Genomic DNA, 24267 nt, shown 5'->3' with positions numbered 1-24267 from the left:
GGCCGAAGATGCGGCACAGGCGCAGGTCGAGATCTCGGCACCAAGAGCGCATCTGCGCATGCTTTTTCCCCCAGAGTCCACTACATATTAAGCAGTGTGGGGGTTCTGTGCTTTCACAAAATGTCGGTGGGGCCCAGCACCACCGGACACCCGCAGCACCACTCTTGCCTCCTTCAGCAGCGACTCTGCTCCACCTAACACCAGCAGCCACCACTGCCAGTAAGACGCCTGGACTGTAAGAAGCACCACCATTTTATTAAAAAAAAAAAATATATGTTTTCCTATTTTTCGCCTCAAAATTTGGGGTGGCTCTTATAAACCGCAAGATATGGTATACAGCTGTATTGCGGACCGAGTACCTGTAAAAATTACAAGAGTATAGATTCCAGTGTTTTAGCGGCAGATAAAAACGCTTTACTTCTTATGCTCAGTGCACCGCTACGCCCCCTTAAATTGCTTTCCGAGCATTTTTCCTTACTGACAGCACTCACTTGCCTAGAGCAGGGCAGACCCCAATCCAAGGCACATTGAGCTTCGCTGGGCTGTGTCAGTCTGGGTGTAGATATATTCTCATCTCTAGTGGCTGCTTCTTACACAGGAAAGTATAGCACGCAGCAGCTGTAGACAGGAGGACTATACCTGGGAGATGAGACTATTCCAGCTCCGCTCCTAGAAGTAAGAGCCAGGTCTCTTCCCATGTACACGCAAGGGAGAGAGCGGTCAATCGCCTGCAGCAGCGCTGGGAGGAGCTGAACTGGAATGGTCTTTGTCCAGATCTGATCTTAAAAGTGTATTCAAGAGAAATACCGAATTACTCACCGGTAATGCTCTTTTATAGAGCCCACGACAGCACCCACTGAGAGAGGGGATCCGCCCCTAGGAACAGGAAACCTACAGAGAGATAAAAGGGGCGGCCCCCCCTCGCTCCTCAGTTGTTTTACAGAGAATAGGAGGAACCGCCGCCAGGTTTTTTAGTTTAACAGGTTTAGACATATATACATATTTACAACTTCATGTCATTATACTGTATTATATACAACTCCCTATTAAGACACCACGTGTACTACATAAAGAAAAGGGAGGGAATCGAATGGGTGCTGTCGTGGGCTCTATAAAAGAGCATTACCGGTGAGTAATTCGGTATTTTCTATTCACCACGACAGCACCCACTGAGAGATTTACAGAGATTATAGATTGGGTGGGTTAACTGAGCCGAGAACCGAAACCCCAAAGGTTAGATCAGAAGCAGCAGAAAGGTCTAACCTATAATGTTTATAGAAGGTATTAGGCGAAGACCAAGTTGCAGCCTTACATATAAGGTGTATTGGCACGTTCGCTCTCTCTGCCCAGGAGGTCGATAAGGCTCTAGTGGAGTGTGCTCCGATATGCAGAGGAGGATCTCTTCCTTTAGATCTGTACGCCAAGACTATAGCATCCCGGATCCAGCGCGACAGTGTGTTCTTTGTGACTCTGGATCCCTTGTTTTTCCCCTGGAAAGACACAAAGAGAGCCCTACTCTCCCTCCAGTCCCTAGTTCTATCTATATAAGTTAGAACAGCTCTTTTAACATCTAGGGTGTGAAGCCTAGCTTCTTCTGGAGTTGAGTGGCTCTCATAAAAGGTAGGTAACAAGATTTCCTGAGACCTATGAAAATTAGTGGCCACCTTAGGGAGATAACATGGATCTGTCTTTAACACTATTCTATCAGAAGTCACTGATAGGAATGGAGGATCTACAGATAAGGCATGGAGATCACTCACCCTTCTGGCAGATACTAATGCCACTAACAATATCGTCTTTAATGAGATATGCTTTAATGAGGCTGTCTGAAGAGGCTCAAAAGGACTTTGTGTCAATGCGTCCAGGACTAACGTCAGATCCCACTGAGGAATCTGCGGTATTTTAATAGGTTTTGATCTTTCGCATGCAGAAATAAACCTAGATACCCATCTATTGCCCGCAATGTCAGAATTAAAGAGAGCTCCTAGAGCCGAAATTTGGACTTTTAACGTGCTAACCGAGAGCCCCAAGTCCAGACCCCTCTGTAAAAATTCCAGTATTGGAATTATAGGAATCTCCGAAGAGATTTGTGCGGTATGAAATTCAAGAAACTTCTTCCAAACTCTAACATAGATTTTGGTGGTGGAAGGCTTTCTGCTTTTCATTAGGGTATTTATTAGTCCTCTAGAAAAACCTCTAAGCTCTAGTAACTGCCTCTCAAATTCCAGGCAGTCAAGTTCATTCCTTTTACTTGAGGGTGTAGGAACGGCCCCTGAGATAGAAGGTCCTTGGACTGAGGCAGAATCCAGGGGTCTGAAACTGACATCGCTCTGAGCCATGAAAACCATGGCCTCTTGGGCCAGAATGGGGCTATCAGCAGAACTCTTGCCCCTTCTTCCCTTATTTTTCTTATTACCACCGGCAGTAGATTCCATGGGGGAAACGCATAGGCTAGATCGAATGCCCACGTTATATGGAGGGCATCGAATATGTCCGGATGGTCCTCTCTGCATAGAGAGGCGAACGTCTTGACCTGACGATTTGCTCGTGTGGAGAACAAGTCTATCTGGGGTACACCCCATTTGGCTGTTATTAATTTGAAAACTTCCCTGTTGAGCATCCATTCCCCCTGGTGCAGAGTGTGGCGGCTGAGGAAGTCTGCACGAAAGTTGTCTATGCCTCTGATATGAACTGCCGACAAGGATAGTAGGTGACCTTTGGCTAGCTCCATGATGTCTGAAGCAATCCCCATAAGATTTTCCGACCGTGTACCTCCTTGATGGTTGAGATAAGCCACTGCGGTAGTGTTGTCGGAGAAGACCCTTGCGTGAGAGCCTTTCAGCTGAGGGAGAAAGTGGAGCAGGGAATAAAATACAGCTTTCAACTCTTTTACGTTAGAGGAATTCTCAAGCTCAGCACCAGACCAGAGACCCTGGACTACCTGATCCTGAAAATGTGCCCCCCAGCCATCAGGACTAGCATCCGTGGTAATATTAGTGCATGAAGTGATTACCCACAAAACTCCCCTAGACAGATTGCTCCAATCTAACCACCATGCAAGGGAGTGTAACACCTCTGGCGTTAAAACAACTGTTTTATCCAGGTCTCCTTCCCTTTGCAATATAAATTTCTGAAGCTGTCTAGTGTGGTATTGCGCCCATTGGACCGCAGGAATACAAGAGGTTAGGGAACCTAATAAAGACATGGCATTTCTCAATGACATACTGCGCTTACTAATGGCTGAACTCACTTTATTAATTATAGTGGTCTTCTTCTCATCAGGAAGCCTACATATCTGGTCAACTGAGTCCAATAGGAGCCCCAGAAATTTCTGACATGTCACTGGCTGGAGTTTGGATTTTTCCCAGTTTATAATCCAGCCCAGTTTTTGCAAAGAAAATAATACTTCCTCTAACCTTTCCTCACACTGTAGAGAATTTTTACCTACAATCAACAGGTCATCTAAATACGGGATTACCAGTGTGTCCCTTACTCGTAGGAAAGACATTACCTCTGACAATAATTTGGTAAAAACCCTCGGAGCCATGGATAAACCAAATGGCATTGCCCGGTACTGTAGATGACAGACCTCCCCATCTACAACCACTGCTACCCGAAGAAATTGCTGGTGTAATTGGTGTATGGGGAGATGGTAATAAGCATCTTTGAGATCCAATACTACCATGTAACAATTTGGAAATAGATTTTTAATAGCTGAACGAATAGATTCCATCTTAAATGACCTGTGTTTTATAAAGGAATTCAGCTTTCTCAAATTGATTATGGTTCTGAAAGAGCCGTCGGGCTTAGTAATCAGAAACAGGGGGGAGTAGAAGCCCTTTCCTATCTGGGATGATGGAACCTTTATTAATACTCGTTTGGATATTAATGTTTTAATTTCTGTTTCAAGGGCCTCCTGCTGAGGTCTAGATTTTAATGATGTGAGAAGGAAGGAATCTGGAGGTGTTTGAGTGAGGTCTAACACAAGGCCTGAAGACACTAAATTGATGGCCCATGGATTGACCGTTATTTCCTTCCATTGTTTCACAAAGTGTAGAAGTCTAGCTCCCACTGGCAAAACGGGGTCAATGGAATTTATCTGCTGGCTTAAAGGGGCGTTTATTGAACAAGTTCCCTTTTTGTTTAAATTCTTTATTAGTGTTCCATCGATCTTTAAAGCCTCCCTTCTTCCCGAATGGTGGCTTCCTGAACGCCCTTCTGTAAGAAGGATTAAAGGGATTAGGGAACCCCTTTTTCCTCTCACCCGCCTTCTTGAGTATCTCATCTAATACGGTTCCAAAGAGGTACTCACCCTGACAGGGTATGGCACACAACTTGGACCTGGACTGGGCATCTCCTTTCCAGTTCTTTAACCATAAGGCCCGACGAGCCGTATTGGTGAGACTAGCTGTTCTGGCCGCCAGACGGAGCGAGTCTATAGAGGCATCGGATATAAATGCAGCCGCCCTTTTAATTAAAGGAATAGCGGCGCGCAGTTTTTCCCTGGATACCCCCGCCTTGATGTTCTGGTCTAGCTGGTCTAACCACACCAGCATAGACCTGCTAGTGGATGTGGCTGCAATTGCAGGTTTAAAGGCAGTAGCACAGGCCTCCCATGATTTTTTAAGGAGCGTGTCAGATTTTCTGTCCATAGGATCCGATAAGGAACCCGCATCTTCCACTGGTAGGGAGGAACGGCGGGAGGTGGATGCCACCGCTGCATCCACTTTAGACCAAGTGGTCAAGTCCTCATCGTCAAAGGGATACCGTCTTTTACATGAGACAGGTACAAACCCTTTTTGTCCTTTACTCCATTCCCGTTTAACAAGGTCCTTGATGGCCTGATTTACCGGAAATACTTGGCCCTTTCTTTGTGAAAGACCAGCGAACATAATGTCCTGAGGGGTTTGAGGTTCCTAAGGGTACTGTCACACAGTACCATTTTGATCGCTACGACGGCACGATCCGTGACGTCGCAGCGATCGTATGATTATCGCTCCAGCGTCGTAGACTGCGGTCACACGTTGCAATCACGGCGCTGGAGCGATGCCGAAGTCCCCGGTAACCAGGGTAAACATCGGGTAACTAAGCGCAGGGCCGCGCTTAGTAACCCGATGTTTACCGTGGTTACCAGCGTAAACGTAAAAAAAACAAACAGTACATACTTACATTCCGGTGTCTGTCCCCGGCGTTCTCCTTCTCTCCACTGTGTAAGCGCCATAGCCGGCAAGCACAGCGGTGACGTCAGACGTCACCGCTGTGCTCGCTTTCTGGCTGGCAGACGCTCACACAGTGGAGAGAAGCTGAGACGCCGGGGGACAGACACCGGAATGTAAGTATGTACTGTTTGTTTTTTTACGTTTACGCTGGTAACCACGGTAAACATCGGGTTACTAAGCGCGGCCCTGCGCTTAGTTACCCGATGTTTACCCTGGTTACAAGCGAACACATCGCTGGATCGCTGTCACACACAACGATCCAGCGATGTCAGCGGGTGATCAAGCGACGAAAGAAAGTTCCACACGATCTGCTACGACGTACGATTCTCAGCAGGATCCCTGATCGCTGCTGCGTGTCAGACACTGCGATATCGTAACGATATCGCTAGAACGTCACGAATCGTACCGTCGTAGCGATCAAAATGGTACTGTGTGACAGTACCCTTAGACTCTGACACCCCCATAGTACCTCTCACTGATTTAATCAGATTATTTACATTGTCCGTAGGGAAACAGACAAAGTCCTCATCATCCGAGGAACCTGATCTCTGAGAAATGTCTGAATTAACTTCCCCACTTTCAGCTGATGTTTCCACTGCAGGTGAAGGTGTTCTCCTGGTTTTTTTCTCCATACTCCTAGCTGGACTACCTCCCAAAGATTGAAGTTCTTCTCTTATAATGAGACGAATTTCGTTCATCCTAACCGAACTCTCCTGCTGCAAGGTATAATCTATGCAGCTTTGACATAATCTTTTAATGTATGAGTCTGGCAAGGGCTCTTTACACATCGCACACTGCTTGTGTCTAGTTTTCTCCGTCCGCTTACCCTATAAAACAGAAGCGGGAGAAACTACTATTAGCCATCATAAACCCACTTAATCCTTCACCCAGGAATAAGGTTTAAATACCGTCTGCCGGGTACGATTTGCTTTTGGCGAAGAGCGGCCAGATTTTTTCACAGATTTCTCAGTGGAGTCACTCATTTTCGAGTGTCCACTGCTTTTCTTTTTCGCATCACCACTAGGCAGGATTAAATCCTCCAGTGGGCGCTCGATATCCTCCTGGGACGACATGTTGCGCAACTTGTAGTGCCTTAAAACTGCCTTATATAGCCCTGCTTGTGCCTCATGCTGAGAAAAAACACACCTTTTTTTTTTTTTTTTTTGTAACTGACCGTTTAGGGAGTTCAGCGATTAGCCCTGGTGTGCGGCCCGCAGTCTCCTCCTCCAGCCACAGATGCTGTCGCACCTCAATCACTGGTAACCATACTGGTACCTACAGCCGAACCCAGGCTGACCTTGCGTCCCCGGAAGTCCTACAATCCACTTCCGGGACGCTACCAGACTGCGCATGCGCACACTCCCTCTTATCCATGCGGCTGAAGCCGCCGCTTACCGAGGCTGCCGCTGCCGCACTGCACACCGCCACATCCCACCGCATCATCGAGGGGTAAGCAAAGAAAACGAAACCTCTTACCAGGCATAGCTGAAGGGTTCGTACACGCGGTGGAGCGATATAACAGTTTCCCATCAGGGAGACTGTTATTAACTCGGTATCCATGCTGATGTTATCAGGATAGGGGGAAGCCAACAGGACATCCCCCTTCTCTGAGACTTACTCTGGAGCCCCTGCCGCTCAACAGAGACGAACAGGCGGCAGTCCAGGCAAGCTTTTCCTCTTCCTTAAGTCCGCAGAGTTTCTCTCTGAGGTGTTCCACCCGGGAACAGGAAACCAACTGAGGAGCGAGGGGGGGCCGCCCCTTTTATCTCTCTGTAGGTTTCCTGTTCCTAGGGGCGGATCCCCTCTCTCAGTGGGTGCTGTCGTGGTGAATAGAAAACAGTGAAGCGTTTCAGAAGATACCTTGCTGCAAGATTGGTCCAAGTGTTAGTACAGCCACCTGCACATAGAGTAAGATAAGCAGTTGCATGAAGCCAACTGCACCGTGTAATCTTACCTTCATTTAGACTTGATTCACATGTCCATAATGTATAGTCCACAATAACTAAACGGGTACTATCTGCCTCAAATTCATAGAAAGTATTACAGCTTAGCATGGACCATGTATTACAGAAATAGGAATCTAGCCTCAAACATCACCAGGTTATAATCTGCATAAGACAATAAAAAGCAAAGTAAAGTTTACCAAACCTGAAGCTACAGATTCCACACTGAACTGTGTGGATTATGCCGCTGATTTTGCTGTGGGATAATATCGCTCTTAGCATTGAAAAGAGTGAAATCTCTACAAGTGTGCAGATAAGAGGTGCTAAAATCTCATCCCCATGTTGGTACTGTAACACTGAGGATTTGTCATCATTTGGAAATATAGCCTAAGGGTACCGTCTCACAGTGGCACTTTGGTCGCTACGATGGCACGATCCGTGACGCTCCAGCATCGCTCCAGCGTCGTAGACTGCGGTCACACTTTGCAATGCACGGCGCTGGAGCGATAATTTCATGACGTATTTGCGATGTAGAAGTCGTTGGTTACTGTGCGCACATCGTATACAACCTTTGTTACACGATGCAATCATGCCGCCACAGCGGGACACTTGACGACGAAAGAAAGTTTCAAACGATCTGCTACGACGTACGATTCTCAGCGGGGTCCCTGATCGCAGTAGCGTGTCAGACACTGCGATATCGTATGGATATCGCTGGAACGTCACGGATCGTGCCGTCGTAGCGACCAAAGTGCCACTGTGAGACGGAACCCTAAGGCCTCAATCAGATGTCCCTGTGTATCTTCTGCATTTTTCATAGATGTAGAACATGTACCCATTGTATGCAGTTGTGCTCAAAATAATTTTTGCTTTCTTGGCCTTTTCTCAGAGAACACCAAAACTTTTTCTCCACTCATTGTTAGTGGTTGGGTGAAGCCATTTATTGTCAAACTACTGGGTTTTCTTTTTAAATCATAATGACAACCCAAAACATCCAAATGACCCTGATCAAAAGTTCACATACCCTGGTGATTTTGACCTGATAACATGTACAGAAGTTAACACAAATGGGTTTGAATGGCTAATAAAGGTAACATCCTCAGCTGTGACCCATTTGCTTGTAATCCAGAAATGTCAGTGGCTGGATGAAAGATGCAAGAGTCTGTCTGGATCCCAGAAACTCACACACTGATTACAAGCAAACAGGTCCAGGTGAGGATGTTACCATTAGTAGCCATTCAAACCCATTTGTGTCCACTTCTGTGCATGTTATCAGGCCAAAATCACTAGGGTATGTGAACGTTTGATCAGGGTCATTTGGATATTTTGGGTTGTCATGATTTAAAAAAAAAAAAAAAAAAAAAAAAAAAAAAATCACAGCAGTTTGACAATAAATGGCGTCAGCCAACCACTAACCATGAGTGGAGAAAAAGTTTTGGTGTTATTCATAGTCACTGAAAAAAAATGCCAAGAAAGCAAAAATTCTGGCTGTTCATGTGTGGGTTTTTTTGTGACATTATTATCCACTCAAAAGAAAAAGACATGTTTAGTTTTAATCAGCCTGAAAGTCTGAGACGTCATGTAGACGGCAACCTACTGGGGTAAGTGTTAACTGACTGGAGAAGCTTCAGAAACCTATCAGTTTTTTTTTGGCATATGAGAAAAACAGACATAAGGTAAAAACTGATCCACTGACCAAACACTGATGTAAATCTGATCACAAAATTGCAAGTAAAACCATTTTTTACATGTACAAGAAATCAATGGACGCCTGGATGGGCCCTTGGGGTGCAGCTAAATGTAGCCGTGGCTCCACACGTGGATGATCATGTTGCACCAATGCTAGCCAAAATGTTACAATTAACATGTAGAAATCAAAGACTGCGCCTTAATGATTAACGGAACGTCTTGGAGAGATCAGGCATTTCTCCATAGAGAGACATACAGCAGTAACAGCAGCACACATGGCACAGAGCCGCCAGGAGAGTGCATGGAGACAGCTTACCTGTCCGGTGATCCCCGTGATCAGGGCCACTTTCCTGGAGACAGACTGGGACCCATTTCCTAGGTTGGCGGCCATTCCGTCAGTGGTGCTCTGGAGGATTCGGCTGTGTGTGCTCACTGCAGTCCAGGCACTGAATGGAGAAGGAAGTGACAGGTGAGACGGCTGCTCTTCATACACTCAGGTGAGAGGAAGGCGTGGACGGGCTGGGCCCTGGCTGTCAGGGAACGCCCTGCTAATGGGTAATAATCAGGGGCCGGCGGCACTGCACACAGCCCTGTCACCACACACTGCAGCTGGCGGCACTGCAGACAGCCCTGTCACCACACACTGCAGCTGGCGGCACTGCACACAGCCCTGTCACCACACACTGCACACAGCCCTGTCACCACACACTGCAGCTGGCGGCACTGCACACAGCCCTGTCACCACACACTGCACACAGCCCTGTCACTACACACTGCAGCTGGCGGCGCTACACACTGCCCTGTCACCACACTGCCCTGTCACCTGTGGCGTGTCAGTGTGTTGTCACTGTAGTGAGAGCAATGGTGTCATGGGGCAGCAGCACCGGCCATGCGGACAGCACCCATACGGTGCCGGACAGCTGTAATGAACGTGTCATGTACCCCGCACACGTGCTTTTATTCCTGCACACACTCATTATCAGGAGGTCATTACTGGGGGCCGCAGGCTGTCACCGGGGCCGCTCAGCACATCAAGGGAGCCGGACACTGAGGCTCAGGTATGTGACTTCCGGGTACAGCTCATCAGCAAGGACCTGCTGACGTCAGAAGATCACATGACAGCGAGAAGTCACGTGGCACCGGCTTTTGAGCTGGCTGGAGCGTATTCTGCTTTTAGCGGGAACTGTGAAGCTGCGGCACTGACTGGAGAGGAGACCAGAGCAGTGATCGATGATAGCGTGTGTGTGAGGGAGGGCTGCCCTGCATTGTCAGGGCCTGGGAAATATGGCACAGCCCCTATCTGCATGGCTATGCCCCAGTATTGTTTCTAGGGTGTTACATGCTGCAGAACAGCTTATGGCCACATGGTCTTCAGGCCACCTCTTACTACAGAGTAGAGGGGTGTGCAGTGTTCTCTCACAGGTGGGCAACCAACACGTAGCCCACTCTAAGGCTGCCGTCACACTAGCAGTATTTGGTCAGTATTTTACATCAGTATTTCTCAGCCAAAACCAGGAGTGGGTGATAAATGCAGACGTGGTGCATATGTTTCTATAAGGCTATGTGCACACGTTCAGGATTTCTTGCAGAAATTTCCTGAGCAAAACCAGACATTTTCTGCAAGAAATCCGCATGCGTTTTTTTTTTTTCGCGTTTTTTGTGCGTTTTTGACACTTTTTTTCCGGAGCTTCCCAATGCATTAAATAGTGGGGAAAACATGAAAAATCCACACAATTAATGAACATGCTGCGTTTTTTGCCGTGATTAGTTTTTTCGTGGAAAAAAAAAACGCGTCATGTGCACAAAAATTGCATTCTAAATGATGGGATGCATAATGTATGCATATTTATAGCGAACAACGCAACAGGTGCACACAGCCTTATACTTTTCCTCTATTTGTTCCACTCCTGGTTTTGGCTTACAAATACTGATGTGCAAATTGTCTCTGCAGAGAGGAAGAGGACTAGAACTCTGCTGCCACCTATAGGAAGTAGCAATCCCAACAGTCGATGTCGACCCTTTAACGAGCCTTGTCACATGACTTAGGATAAAAGCCAAACCAGAATCTCAATTTGCAAACACTGTGTTTCGGGGTACTGCCCCTCGTCAGTGCAAAGTGGAGATCTGGTTTGGCTGATTGAGAGGCGTCTGACGTCTCCTCACATCGACATGCTTATCATGTCACTCTCCGCAAGGAGAAACGATACTTCTTGGATCCCGGTCAGATGCCTCTCAATCAGCCAAACCAGATCTCCACTTTGCACTGACGAGGGGCAGTACCCCGAAACACAGTGTCTGCAAATTGAGATTCTGGTTTGGCTATTATCCTAAGTCATGTGACAAGGCTCGTTAAGGGTCCACATTGACTGTTAGGATTGCTACTTCCAATAGGTGGCACTAGAGTTCTAGTCCTCTTCCTCTCTGAAGAGACAATTTGCATATTTCCCAGAGGAGCATTGCGGCTTTAAGTCTCCTCACCTCGACATGCTTATCATGTCAGTCCGCAAGGAGAAACGATACTTCTTGAAATACTGATGTAAAATACTGACCAATTACTGCTAGTGTGACGGCAGCCTAATGGGCAATTCTTGAATGTGCAAGCCACTCGGCTTCTCTAAAACACACTACACACATACAGAAGCATGTACACTGTGTTCCAAATTATTACGCAAATTGGATTTAACCCCTTCAAGACCTTGCCCTTCTCCGTTTTTGCGTTCTTGTTTTTTGCTCCCCTCCTTCCCAGAGCCATAACGTTTTTATTTTTCCGTCAATACGGCCATGTGAGGGCTTGTTTTTTGTGGGACGAGTTGCACTTTTGAACGACATCATTGGTTTTACCATGTCTTGTACTAGAAAACGGGAAACAAATTCCAAGTGCAGTGAAATTGCAAAAAAAAGTGCAATCTCACACTTGTTTTTGTTTGGCTTTATTGCTAGGTTCACTAAATGCTGAAACTGACCTGCCATTATGATTCTCCAGGTCATTACGAGTTCATAGACATCAAACATGTCTAGGTTATGAGGTTATGTTTTATCTAAGTGGTAAAAAAAATCCAAACTTTGCTAAAAAAAATACCTTTAGCGTCTCCATTTTTCGTGATCTGGGGTCGGGTGAGGGCCTATTTTTTCCGTGCAAAGCTGATGTTTTTAATGCAGATACGTTCTTTTGATCTCCCGTTATTGCATTTTAATGCAGTCGCGGCAACCAAATTTTCGTTTTGCGGCATTTCAGATTTTTTTCTCGCTACGCTGTTTAGCGATCAGGTTAATGCTTTTTTTTTTTTTTATCGAAAGATCGGGCAATTCTGAATGCGGCGATACCAAATATGTGTAAGTTTTTTTTTTTGTTTTGTTTTGTTTTTTTTTATTGTTTTATTTTGAATGGGGCAAAAGGGGGGTGATTTCAACTTTTATATTTTTATTTTTTTTCATATTTTTTAAAACTTTTTTTTTTTTTACTTTTGCCATGCTTCAATAGCCTCCATGGTAAGCTAGAAGCTGGCATAGCCTGATCGGCTCTGCTACATAGTAGCGATCATCAGATCGCTCCTATGTAGCTTAAATACAGGCTTGCCATGAGCGCCGACCACAGGGTGGCACTCACAGCAAGCCGGCATCAGCAACCATAGAAGTCTCAAGGAGACCTCTGGTTGCTATGCCAACACATCGCTGACCCCCGATCATGTGACGGGGGTCGGCGATGCGCTCATTTCCGGCCCGATGGCCGGAAGCGCCGGTTAAATGCCGTTGTCACCGTTTGACATCGGCATTTAACTAGTTAATAGCGGTGGGTGAATCGCTATTAGGCCGGCGTCACACTCAGCGTAGGGAAATACGGTCCGTATTTTACGGCCGTAATACGCAGTAATTTTCCCAAAACACTGTTCCGTATTCAATGCGAGGATGCGATTTTTACGGACAAATGTATCCGTGTGTCATCTGTATGGCTTCCGTACGGCGATTTTTTTGCGCAGGCTTGCAAAATGGACAAATCATGGATCCATCGGCTAAAATATTCCTAAAAACATATATACAGTCTATATATATATTAATATTAGTTAACCCCTTCAGATGGATTACTTCGTGGGACGAGACAGTTCACCAGAAGGTATGCATCTTGTGCGTTTATTATTTTTCCAAGCGAGGGTGTTCCTGATGGATTGAGAGAACAATAAATTATTACAACAACAGCTGTGTTTATTTCATTAAACTACTTTTAAATCATGTGTGTGTGTGTTTTTTAACCCTTTCCAACAATTGGATTAATAATGGATAGGTGTCATAATTGACGCCTCTCCATTATTAATCTGGCTTAATGTCACCTTCCAATAGCAAGGTGGCATTAACCCTTCATTACCCCATATCCCACCGCTACAGGGAGTGGGAAGAGAGTGGCCAAGTGCCAGAATAGGCGCATCTTCCAGATGTGCCTTTTCTGGGGTGGCTGGGGGCAGATGTTTTTAGCCACGGAGGGGCCAATAACCGTGGACCCTCTCCTGGCTATTAATATCTGCCGTCAGTCACTGGCTTTACCATTCTGGCGGAGAAAATTGCGCGGGAGCCCACGCCAATTTTTTCCGCCATTTAACCCTTTATTTCAGCAGCTACAGCGCTGAAATTTTGCACATACACACTACTAACATTAGTAGTGTGGAATATGCCAAAAAAAAGGGGATATGAGATGGTTTACTGTATGTAAACCATGTCTCATATCCTGTCGGGTTTGTGCAGGAGAAAGGAAAAGCTGGCAATTGAATTACCGACTTTTCACTAACAGCGCTGCGTATTTCTCGCAAGTCACACTGCAGGTCCGTGTGGAATCCGTATTTTTCTCGCCCCCATAGACTTTCATTGGCGTATTATTTGCGCAATACGCTGACAAACGCAGCATGCTGCGATTTTGTACGGCCGTAGAAAGCCGTATAATACTGAACCGTAATATACGGCTAATAGGAGCAGCCCCATTGAGAAGCATTGTGCCGTATGTAATGCGAGTTTTACGTACGTAGTTTTTGCGCTCTTACGTACGTAAAACACGCATGTGTGACCCCGGCCTAAATGGAATGCAGGGGAATGTCCTATAGTTACCTCGAGTCGCGGTGATGCGCCCTCTGCTGGATGAACTCATATGAACTCGACCGTGGGAACTTTTCAGAAAAGGTCACCTGCAAACTTTATTTTTAACAAAAAAGAAAAAAAACTTGATCTTTCATCTCTTCTCTCCTGCGGGGGAGAAGAGATGAATGCCGGCTTCAGCACCACACAGGGGGGACAGCGCTTACTGTAGCGCTGTCTCTCCTGCGGGCGGTACGTGCACACGGAGGAGAGTGCACACTGTTCTCCGTGTGCACGTGTGCAGAACGTATTGCTGTACGTGCTGTCGGAGAAAAACGGACACGTCTTCGTGTTTTGCACACGGACACACGGTCCGTGAAACCACGGAGACATGTGCATAGACCCATTCATTTGAATGGGTCTACGTGTGTCTGTGTCTCCGGTACATGAGAAAACTCACTACACGTACCGGAGACACTGATGTGTGAAAGAGGCCTTAGGCCAGTCTCACACGTCCAGATAATTCCGGTACCGGAAAAATCGGTACCGGAATTATCCGTGTCCGTGTGCCCTTGCGTTTCTGTGGCACATCAGTGTGGCACACGTGTGCTGCCCGTGTGCCGACTGGGTACCACACGCACCGTACAGGAGACAGTGCTAGAGATAAGCGCTGTCCCCCCCACGTGGTGCTGAAGCCGCCATTCATATCTTCTCTGCAGCAGCGTTTGCTGTAGAGAAGATATGAATAATCCTTTTTTTTTTTTGTTTCTCGTGTTTAACATAAAGATCCATGTCCCCACCCCCTGTGCGCCCACCCGCTGTTATTAAAATACTCACCCGGCTCCCTCGCTGGCGCTGCTTCCTGTCCTGGCCGCACCTTCTACTGTATGAGTGGTCACGTGGGGCCGCCGATTACAGTCATGAATATACGGCTCCACCTCCCATAGGGGTGGAGCCGCATATTCATGACTGTAATGGGCGGCCCCACGTGACCGTATACAGGAGAAGCTGCGGCCAGGACAGGACACTGCGAGGGAGGCGGGTGAGTATTTTAATAACAGCGGGCGGGCGCACAGGGGGTGGGAGGGGGGTGGGGACATGGATCTTTAAGTTAAACACGAGAAACAAAAAAAAAAAGGATTATTCATATCTTCTCTACAGCAAACGCTGCTGCAGAGAAGATATGAATGGCGGCTTCAGCACCATGTGGGGGGGACAGCGCTTACTGTAGCGCTGTCTCCTGCACGGCACACAGACTGCACACGGACAACGTCCGTGTGCGGTACGTGTTTTACACGGACCCATTGACTTCAATGGGTCCGTGTAATCCGTGCGCTCCCACGAACACTGACATGTCTCCGTGTTTGGCACACGGAGACACGGTCCGCAAAAAATCAATGACATCTGCACAGATGCATTGATTTCAATGTGTCTACGTGTGTCAGTGGCTCCGGTACGTGAGGAAACTGTCACCTCACGTACCGGAGCCACTGATGTGTGAAACCGGCCTTAAACACATGTGATAATTAGTTTTCCAGGTGATTCTAATTAAAGCAAAACTACTTAAAAATGATGTTCCACATTATTAAGCAGCCCACAGTTTTCAAGCAATATGGGAAATAAAAAGGATCTCTGCTGCTGAAAAGCGTTTAATAGTGCAATGTCTTGGAAAAGGTATGAAAATATTAGATATATCACGAAAACTTAAAGGGACACTGTCACCCCCTCCAGCCGTTATAAACTAAAAGAGCCACCTTGTGCAGCAGTAATGCTGCAGTCTAACAAGGTGGCTCTTTTAGTTTTTGTTTCTGTTATTCCCACAATAAATGTATTTATAAAGTAGCTCAAATACCTCTCTTTGTACCTGGAGGCGGGTCTGAAGCCTCCTCTTAGAAGCGCCCAACTGCCGTCAGTCATCTCTTCTGTGTTGATTGTCGCCGCCCCCTCAGCGCTGTTATTGTGTGAAATCTGGCGCCTGCGCTCTGCTCTTCTGCCTTGCGCAGGCGCATAGAGTATTTGCCGTCCTGGTGCCGGGTTCCGTTCTGTGACTGTGCGGTCAGTGCGGCCACCCTGTTACTGAATCCCCGCCCCGCACTGTGTTATGCATTATGCACAGTGCGGGGCTGGGATTCCTGGGCATGCGCACTGCGCTAGTCAGACGCTCCCCCAGGTCCCCTGCCTTCCAGCGTTGTTCTGTGCGGCTGTTCCAAACGCTGGCAAGGATACCTGTATATTCCGGCAACGCTAAAAGGCGGGGGACCTGGGGAGCGTCTGACAAGCGCAGTGCGCATGCCCAGGAATCCCAGCCCCGCACTGTGCATAATGCATAACACAGTGCGGGGTGGGGATTCAGTAACAGGGTGGCCGCACAGTCGCAGAACGGAACCCGGCACCAGCGCTAGGACGGCAAATGCTCTATGCGCCTGCGCAAGGCAGAAGAGCAGAGCGCAGGCGCAGGATTTCTCACAATAACAGCGCTGAGGGGGCGGCGAAAATCAACACAAGAGATGACTGACGGCGGTTGGGCGCTTCTAAGAGGAGGCTTCAGACCCGCCTCCAGGTACAAAGAGAGGTATTTGAGCTACTTTATAAATACATTTATTGTGGGAATAACAGAAACAAAAACTAAAAGAGCCACCTTGTTAGACTGCAGCATTACTGCTGCACAAGGTGGCTCTTTTAGTTTATAACGGCTGGAGGGGGTGACAGTGTCCCTTTAAGAGAGATCATCATACTGTGAAGAGATTTGTGACTGAAACAGAGCACAGACAGAGTTCATGCAGATAAAGACATAATGAGGACGGATTCTGCCAGACAAATTCATTGGATTAACCCCTTAACCCCCAAGGGTGGTTTGCACATTAAAATTTCTTTGATATTACTTGCGTTTATTTGTGAAAAAGATGGAAATTTGGCGAACATTTCGCAATTTTCCAACTTTTAATTTTTATGCCCTTAAATCACAGAGATATGTCACACAAAATACTTAATAAGTAACATTTTCCACATGTCTACTTTACATCAGCATAATTTTGGAACCAACATTTTTTTTTTTATTAAGGGTTAAAAGTTGACCAGCAATTTCTCATTTTTTTTTAGGGACCACATCACATTTGAAGTCACTTTGAGGGGTCTATATGATAGAAAATAACCACATGTGACACCATTCTAAAAACTGCACCCCTCAAGGTGCTCAAAACCACATTCAAGAAGTTTATTAACCCTTCAGGTGTTTCAAAGGAATTTTTGGAATGTTTAAAAAAAAAAATTAACATTTAACTTTTTTTTCCCCAAAAATGTACTTCAGCTCCAATTTGTTTTATTTTACCAAGAGTTAGGGCATGTGCACACGCTGCGGAATCCATTGCGGAATTTTGATAAATCCGCAGTGCAAAACCACTGCGGTTTTTCATGCGGATTTATTGCGGTTTCTATTGCGGTTTCCGCTGCGGGTTTACACCTGCAGTTTTCTATTGGAGCAGGTGTAAACCCGCAGCGGAATCGGCACAAAGAATTGACATGCTGCAGAATATAAACCGCTGCGTTTCCGCACGGCTTTTTCTGCAGCATGTGCACTGCGGATTTTGTTTCCCATAGGTTTACATTGTACTGTAAACTCATGGGAAACCGCTGCGGAATCGCTGCGGTTCCGCAGCAAAATCCGCAGCGTGTGCACATACCCTAAAAGGATAAATTGGACCCCAAAAGTTGTTAGAAAAAAAAGAGTGTAGGATGGATTGGAGTGATGCCAGAGTGCTAGAGAGGAGGCCAGAGAGTAGGAGGTTGAAATAGTCAAGGCGGGAGATGATAATGGCGTGCACTAGTGTTTTTGTGGTTTCATTGTCGAGGAATGTACGGATCCGATAAATATTTTTGCGTTTGAGATGGCAGGAGGAGGCAAGGGCTCGGATTTGTGGCTTGAAAGAGAGGGCAGAGTCGAGGATCACCCCAAGGCACCGAGCATGCGGGACTGGGGAGAGTGAGCAGCCATTGACATTGATGGATAGGTCTGGTGGAGGGGTAGAGTGAGATGGGGGACAGATGATGAATTCTGTTTTGCCCATGTCCAGTTTTAGAAAGCGAACAGAAAAGAAGGCCGAGATAGCAGACAGACATTGTGGGATTTTGGTGTGTAAGAAGGTGAGGTCAGGTCCGGATAGATAGATCTGTGTGTCATCGGCGTAAAGGTGATACTGCAAACCGTGGGATTCTATGAGCTGCCCCAGGCCGAAGGTGTAGATGGAGAAGAGTAGGGGTCCCAGAACTGGGCCTTGAGGGACACCGATAGACAAGGGGCGAGGTGAGGAGGTGGTGTGGGAGAGGGAGACACTGAAAGTTTGGTTTGTTAGATATGACGAGATCCAGTATAGGGCCAAGTCTGTGATGCCAAGAGATGATAGAATCTGTAGCAGGAGGGAATGGTCCACAGTGTCAAAGGCAGAAGACAGAAGAAGGAGGACAGAGTAGTATCGCTTGCTCTTGGCGGTTAGTAGGTCATTTGTGACTTTAGTTAGGGCAGTTTCAGTTCGGTGATGGGGTCGGAAGCCAGATTATAACCGGTCAAAGAGGGAGCAGGAGGAGAGGTGGAAGGACAGTTCACGATGGACATGCTGTTCCAGTAGTTTTGAGGCATAAGGGAGGAGATATTGGGTGATAGCTAGACACAGAGGAAGGGTCAAGGGAGGGCTTTTTGAGGATGGGTGTGATCTTGGCATGCTTGAAGGATGAGGGAAAGACACCAGTTGTGAGTGAGAGGTTGAAGAGGTGTGTTAGGGTTGGGATTGTTAGATATGATGAGATCCAGGATAGGGCCAAGTCTGTGATGCCAAGAGATGATAGAATCTGTAGCAGGAGGGAATGGTCCACAGTGTCAAAGGCAGAAGACAGGTCCAGGAGAAGGAGGACAGAGTAGTGTCGCTTGCTCTTGGCGGTTAGTAGGTCATTTGTGACTTTAGTTAGGGCAGTTTCAGTTGGGTGATGGGGTCGGCAGCCAGATTATAACCGGTCAAAGAGGGAGCAGGAGGAGAGGTGGAAGGACAGTTCAAGATTGACATGCTGTTCCAGTAGTTTTGAGGCATAAGGGAAAAGAGATATCGGGTGATAGCTAGACACAGAGGAAGGGTCAAGGGAGGGCTTTTTGAGGATGGGTGTGATCTTGGCATGCTTGAAGGATGAGGGGAAGACACCAGTTGTGAGTGAGAGGTTGAAGAGGTGTGTTAGGGTTGGGATGAAAACAGTGGTGACGTTAGGGATGAGCGGATCAAGCGTGCAAGTGGTGAGATGTGATCTAGACAGGAGGGTGGAGAGCTGATCTTCTGTCATGGTGGAGAAGCTGGTTTTGTAGGAACAGGGTTGAACAGCTAAGAGGGGCATTGGGCGCTGCGGGCCAAAGCTTTCTCTGATCGTAACGATCTTCTGTTTAAAGAAAGGCAAAGTCTTCAGCAGAAATGAGGGGGAGGGAGGAGGTGCTGGGGGACGGAGTAGAGAATTGAAAGTGTTGAAAAGCTGTTTAGAGTTGTGAGACAGGGAGGATATGAGACATGAGAAATAAGTTTGCTTTGCGGTAGTGAGCGTGAACATGAAGCTGGCGAGGCACTGCTTGTATGCGATGAAGTGCTCAGCAGAGTGGGATCAATTCCATCTCCACTCAGCGACCCTGGAAGGCCGTCTCAGTTCTTTGGTCAGGCTGGTCAGCCAGGGCTGTCTGTTGATTGTACGAGTTTTGCTATTCTTGAGGGGCCGGCCGAATTGAGTGTAGCTGGTATTGTGGTGTTATAAAAGTGGCAGTAGCATCTGTGTCATGAAGGGAAGCTATGTCTGTAAGAGGGAGAAGGGACTCAGAGAGTGATTGTAAATTGAGGTGTTTGAGATTTCTGCGAGGGTAAGTGAGTTTGTGGAGTGGGGGTTGCGCACTAGCAGAGGAGAGGGAAGAGAGTGTCAGTAGGTTGTGGTCAGACAGGGGGAGGGGTGAGATTAGTAAGGGAACAGAATCTGGTAAAGATAAGGTCTAGTGTGTGTGACCATCTTTGTGAGTGGCCCCAGACTATTGAGTGAGGCAGAAGGAGGCAGTAAGCGATAAAAGTTTAGAGGCAGCTGAGGTGGAAGTGTCAATGGGGATATTGAAGTCACCCATGATGATAGTGGGGATGTCAGCAGAGAGGAAATGAAATAGCCAGGTGATAAGTGGTCGAGAAAGGTGGCGATGGCTAGTTCTGGGGGGCGGTAGATGGAGGGTGGAGGGGGGAATAGATGCGAATGGAGTACACCTCAAACGAGGGAAGAGTAGCGGAGGGTGGTAGTGGGATTGGAGTAAAGAAGAAGGTGTCAGTGTCGGACAGGAGCAAGCCAACTCCTCCACCACGTTTATTGCTGGGGCGAGGGGTGTGAGAGAGGTGGATTCCACCATAGGAAAGTGCAGCTGAAGAGGCTGAATCAGAGGGGGTGAGCCAGGTTTCAGTGATGCCAAGGAAGGAGAGTTTGTTAGTGATGAAGAGGTCATGGATAAATGGCAGTTTGTTGCAGATGAAGCGTGCGTTCCATAGTGCTCCAGGTAGAAGGACTGGGGGAGTGGGGGCTGGATGAATGGATATGAGGTTATCATGGTTGGGAAAACGTGGCATGGGGTTAGAAATGAGTGTGGGGATGTATTGAGGAGGGCCAGGATTTGGGGATACGTCACCAGCAATGAGGAGTAGCAGACAGAGCGTTAGAAGGTGGGAGCAGGATAGGACATGATGGGGCCGTGTGTGTCTAGAGAAAGAGGATTGTATGTGGTCTGTATTAACTGCAGACATGGGTAGATCAGTGCTGAGATCTCCAGGGAATTGCCAATGGTTGCAGAAATTCAAATGGACGAGTATGAGGGGATTTTGAACGCGCACAAACACTGCAGTCAGCTTCATACTCCTGAACATCCTGGTGTACCCAAGGGCATAAAAATGCTGATATGTACCTGCCTGACATGTACCTGATGTGACTCGTGGTTGGGCGAATAAACTACTGTAATATGTCTTCAAGATGGATCACAACAAATCTACTTACCAGATGACTAAAAATGTCATTTACAAAGTGAAAAACAGGTAGCGCAGTGAACCCAAATGGCATCACAAGATTTTCATAGTTTCTCTCAGGTATATTGAAGGCTGTCTTCCACTCATCCCCCCCCCCCCCCCCATGATCCAGTTTAGAAAAACATTTTGCTATGGTTAAAGAGGTCCGGGATGAGAGGGAGAGGATAGGGATCCCGGACTGTGATTCGATTAAGTTCGCGACCTGGTCTCGAAGGAAACTACAGCATCATATAGAGCAAGGGCATCCTTTACCCTTACAGATAGCCCTTGAATGAACTGGCTACAGAGCATGGGGTCATTCCACTTAGTAGCATAAGGATGAAAGATTCCAGGAGGTCTCACTGCAGCGCCCCAGAGTCCTGGTCGTTGCAGTAATGTCGTTCTTCCACCAGGGGGAGTGATGTTACATCTGAAGGCAATAAAGGAGATCTCTTCACCAGGTAAACACAATGCATGCAACATGTTCACACTCCAGACCAGAAGGAGGAGCTCTAAGCCTGTTTAAGGTGAACTCCCCTATAAAATATCCTGATCAGGAGGGAAAAGGGGTTCAGAGTTGAGTTCCTGTCAGGAAGACAGAGGAAGAGGAGCTCTGTGGCATGAAGTGCTACAGCTCCTGGGAAGAGAACATATTGCAGAGAGTGTGCAGGAAAGCAGAGCACAGGAGAGGAATATCAGAGGGAGATCAGCCAGGAGCAAGCTGCTTCCTTCTGAGGTGCAGAATACGGTAGCCAGAATACGGAGGGAGCAATCGTCTCCAAGCCTTGCTCCAGAGACCGGCAGGACAGTTAATTCCACGTTAGCTGCCCCACCCATCCCCAGGAGGCACGGTGGCAACTTGTGGGGGCCGGGACGTGATAGAGTCCCTGTAAAAAGCCTCAGGCCACCAGTCATACGGGTTTGTCCTATCCATTCCATCTGGGGGACAGAGAGAAAGAGAAATAACATCTAGAACACTAACATCAGTTGTGAGGACCTTACCGAGAAGCTCAGCAGGGAGGTACTACAACACCCAGGCGCTAGAGGAAGGCTACTTATTTCCACCTGGATAAGGGGACTCTGGATTTGCCTTCAGACCGGCCGGACTCTGCCTGCCCTGTGATCTGGTGCTCTGGACTGTGGATGCTGAAGCCTTCAGTAAAGGTAAAGAGACTGCAACCTTGTGTCCTCGTTCTTCACTGCGCCTCACACCATTCCCCATCTACACTCTGGGAAGCCCTGGGGATACTCTTCACCTGTGGGAAGGTATACCATCTAGCTGCCATCACATCACCCCAGCGGACCCCTAAGCAGCGTCTGTCACCCTGACCGAATACCACTGGTGGCGTCATGAACATTATCCCTTTAAAGACCTTACCCCCATTTACAACGGACGTCCCTAGGGCCACGGACCAGGTCAGCCACCGTGACATCCCCACCGAGAACCGAAGGACCCGGTACCGAGTACCCCAATGCCCTACACGGGGGCGATCCATCACCTGAACGGATTAACCCCTGCACTTCTAGCAGAAACCTGCACTATTTACTATGAATGTGAAGTGCTTTTAATCAGTGCAGAAGAAATCGGACACTGCGGTCTTCTGGTCCTTCTCTGTCATGATAAACCCGTTACACAGAATGTTACATTACTGAGATTGGAGATGGTAGTTGCTACTGGTAAGATGCTATATAGAGGGGAGGAAGTGAGGGGGAAAACGTAGAGGTTGAGCTCCCCCTCCATCCCATCTATATAGATTTTTATCAGCAACTGTCATCTCCTTTCTCAGTAATGTTATTATCTGTCCTCACGTAATACAGATTTGTACCAGAGAATTGAAAATGATGAAAAAGACTGATCAGTCCTGGCAAAGAAGAAGCAGGTTTCTCTGATTAAATATATTAATCCCTTAGAGACCCTGCCCTTTTTCATTTTTGCGTTTCTGTTCTTCGCTCCCCTTCTTCCCAGAGCCTTAACTATTTTATTTTTCCATTAAGATGGCTATGTGAGGGCTTGTTTTTTGCAGGAAAAGTTGTAATTTTGAACAAAACCATTGGTTTTACCATATCATGTACTTAAAAACGGGAAAAAAATTCCAAATGCGGTGAAACTGCAAAAAAGTGCAATTCCACAACATTTTTGGGGATTTTTTTTTTACCATATTCACCAAATGCTAAAACTGTCATTATGATTCTCCATGTCATTACGAGTTCATAGACACCAAACATGTCTAAGTTCTTTTTTTTTTTTAAATAGTGAAAAAAAAATCCAAAGTTTGTTAAAAAAAAAAAAAAAAAGCGCCATTTTCTGAGACCCGTAGCATCTCCATTTTTCCTGATTGGTTGGGTGGGGCTTATTTTTTGCATGCCAAGCTGACATTTTTATTGATACCATTTTGGTGCAGATACGATCTTTTGATCTCCCGTTACTGCATTTTAATGCAATGTCACAGTGACCAGAAAAACGTAATTCTGGCATTTTGATTTTTTTCTCGTACGCTATTTAGCGATCAGGTTATCCTTTTTTTTATTGATAGATCGGGCGATTCTGAACGCGGCGATACCGAATATGTGTATGTTTTATTTATTTTAATTTTTTTTAATTTTTATTTTGAATGGGACGAAAGGAGGGTGATTTAAACTTTCATATTTTTTAAAACTTTTTTTTTTACTTTTGGCATGCTTCAATAGTCTCCATGGGAGACTAGAAGCTGACATAACCTGATCGGCTCTGCTACATACAGGTGCTGATCAGATCACCTGTACGTAGCAGAATTGCTGACTTGCTATGAGCACCGACGACCGGCCGGCGCTTATAGCAATCCGGCACTGACAATCATAGAGGTCTCCATGAAACCTCTGGTTGTCATGCCAACCCATCGGTGACCCGAGATCACGTGACGGGGTCCCCAGTGGGGGATCTCCGGCCCGATGGCCGGAAGCACATGTTAAATGCCGCTGTCACAGTTCCACCCGCGGCTGTTCAGGGCACATGTCAGCTGTTGAAACCAGCTGACATATACCGGGAAAGATGTGGGCTCGCCACCAGAGCCCACATTAAAGAAAGGAAAGCGACCTGTGCAGTACTAGTATGGCGGAGATCGTAAAGGGGTTAAAAAGTTACTAATTTTCATGCATACTATTTTTTTATTAAATAAAAGTTAAAATGATGGTTACACTTTAACGTATGTGGTCCTTGTTGAATTTCTATGGCCAGCGGAGCTGATACAAACAAACCACAATCCAAAGAGCAGCCTTTCAGTTCAAAGTATGTGACTTCACACCCGCTACAGCGTCCCGTACGCCAAAAAG

The 24267-nt window shown here is 46.9% G+C and overlaps 1 protein-coding gene across 2 annotated transcripts in view; it reads right to left on the bottom strand.

The window, feature by feature from the left end:
- Positions 1-9984, bottom strand: part of GMDS (GDP-mannose 4,6-dehydratase) — a 964998-nt gene extending 955014 nt beyond the window's left edge. Inside the window, exons 1-2 of one of the 2 annotated variants that reach the window (XM_077269772.1) lie at positions 9846-9984; positions 9168-9297 (exon numbers count right to left, since the gene is read on the bottom strand). In XM_077269772.1, coding sequence (XP_077125887.1) covers positions 9168-9242 — 75 coding nt within the window. In that variant the 5' untranslated portion in view covers positions 9243-9297; positions 9846-9984. Of the gene's footprint in view, positions 1-9167; positions 9298-9674 lie in introns of both variants that reach the window. The other variant, XM_077269773.1, reaches the window with a different exon arrangement.
- Between the last annotated feature and the right edge of the window lie 14283 nt (positions 9985-24267).

This window comes from Ranitomeya variabilis, chromosome 6, assembly GCF_051348905.1.
Source record: "Ranitomeya variabilis isolate aRanVar5 chromosome 6, aRanVar5.hap1, whole genome shotgun sequence".
In the NCBI taxonomy this organism is placed as follows: domain Eukaryota; kingdom Metazoa; phylum Chordata; class Amphibia; order Anura; family Dendrobatidae; genus Ranitomeya; species Ranitomeya variabilis.
Note: the sequence above shows the minus strand (reverse complement) of the source record. Positions and strands in the feature narration are given on the sequence as shown.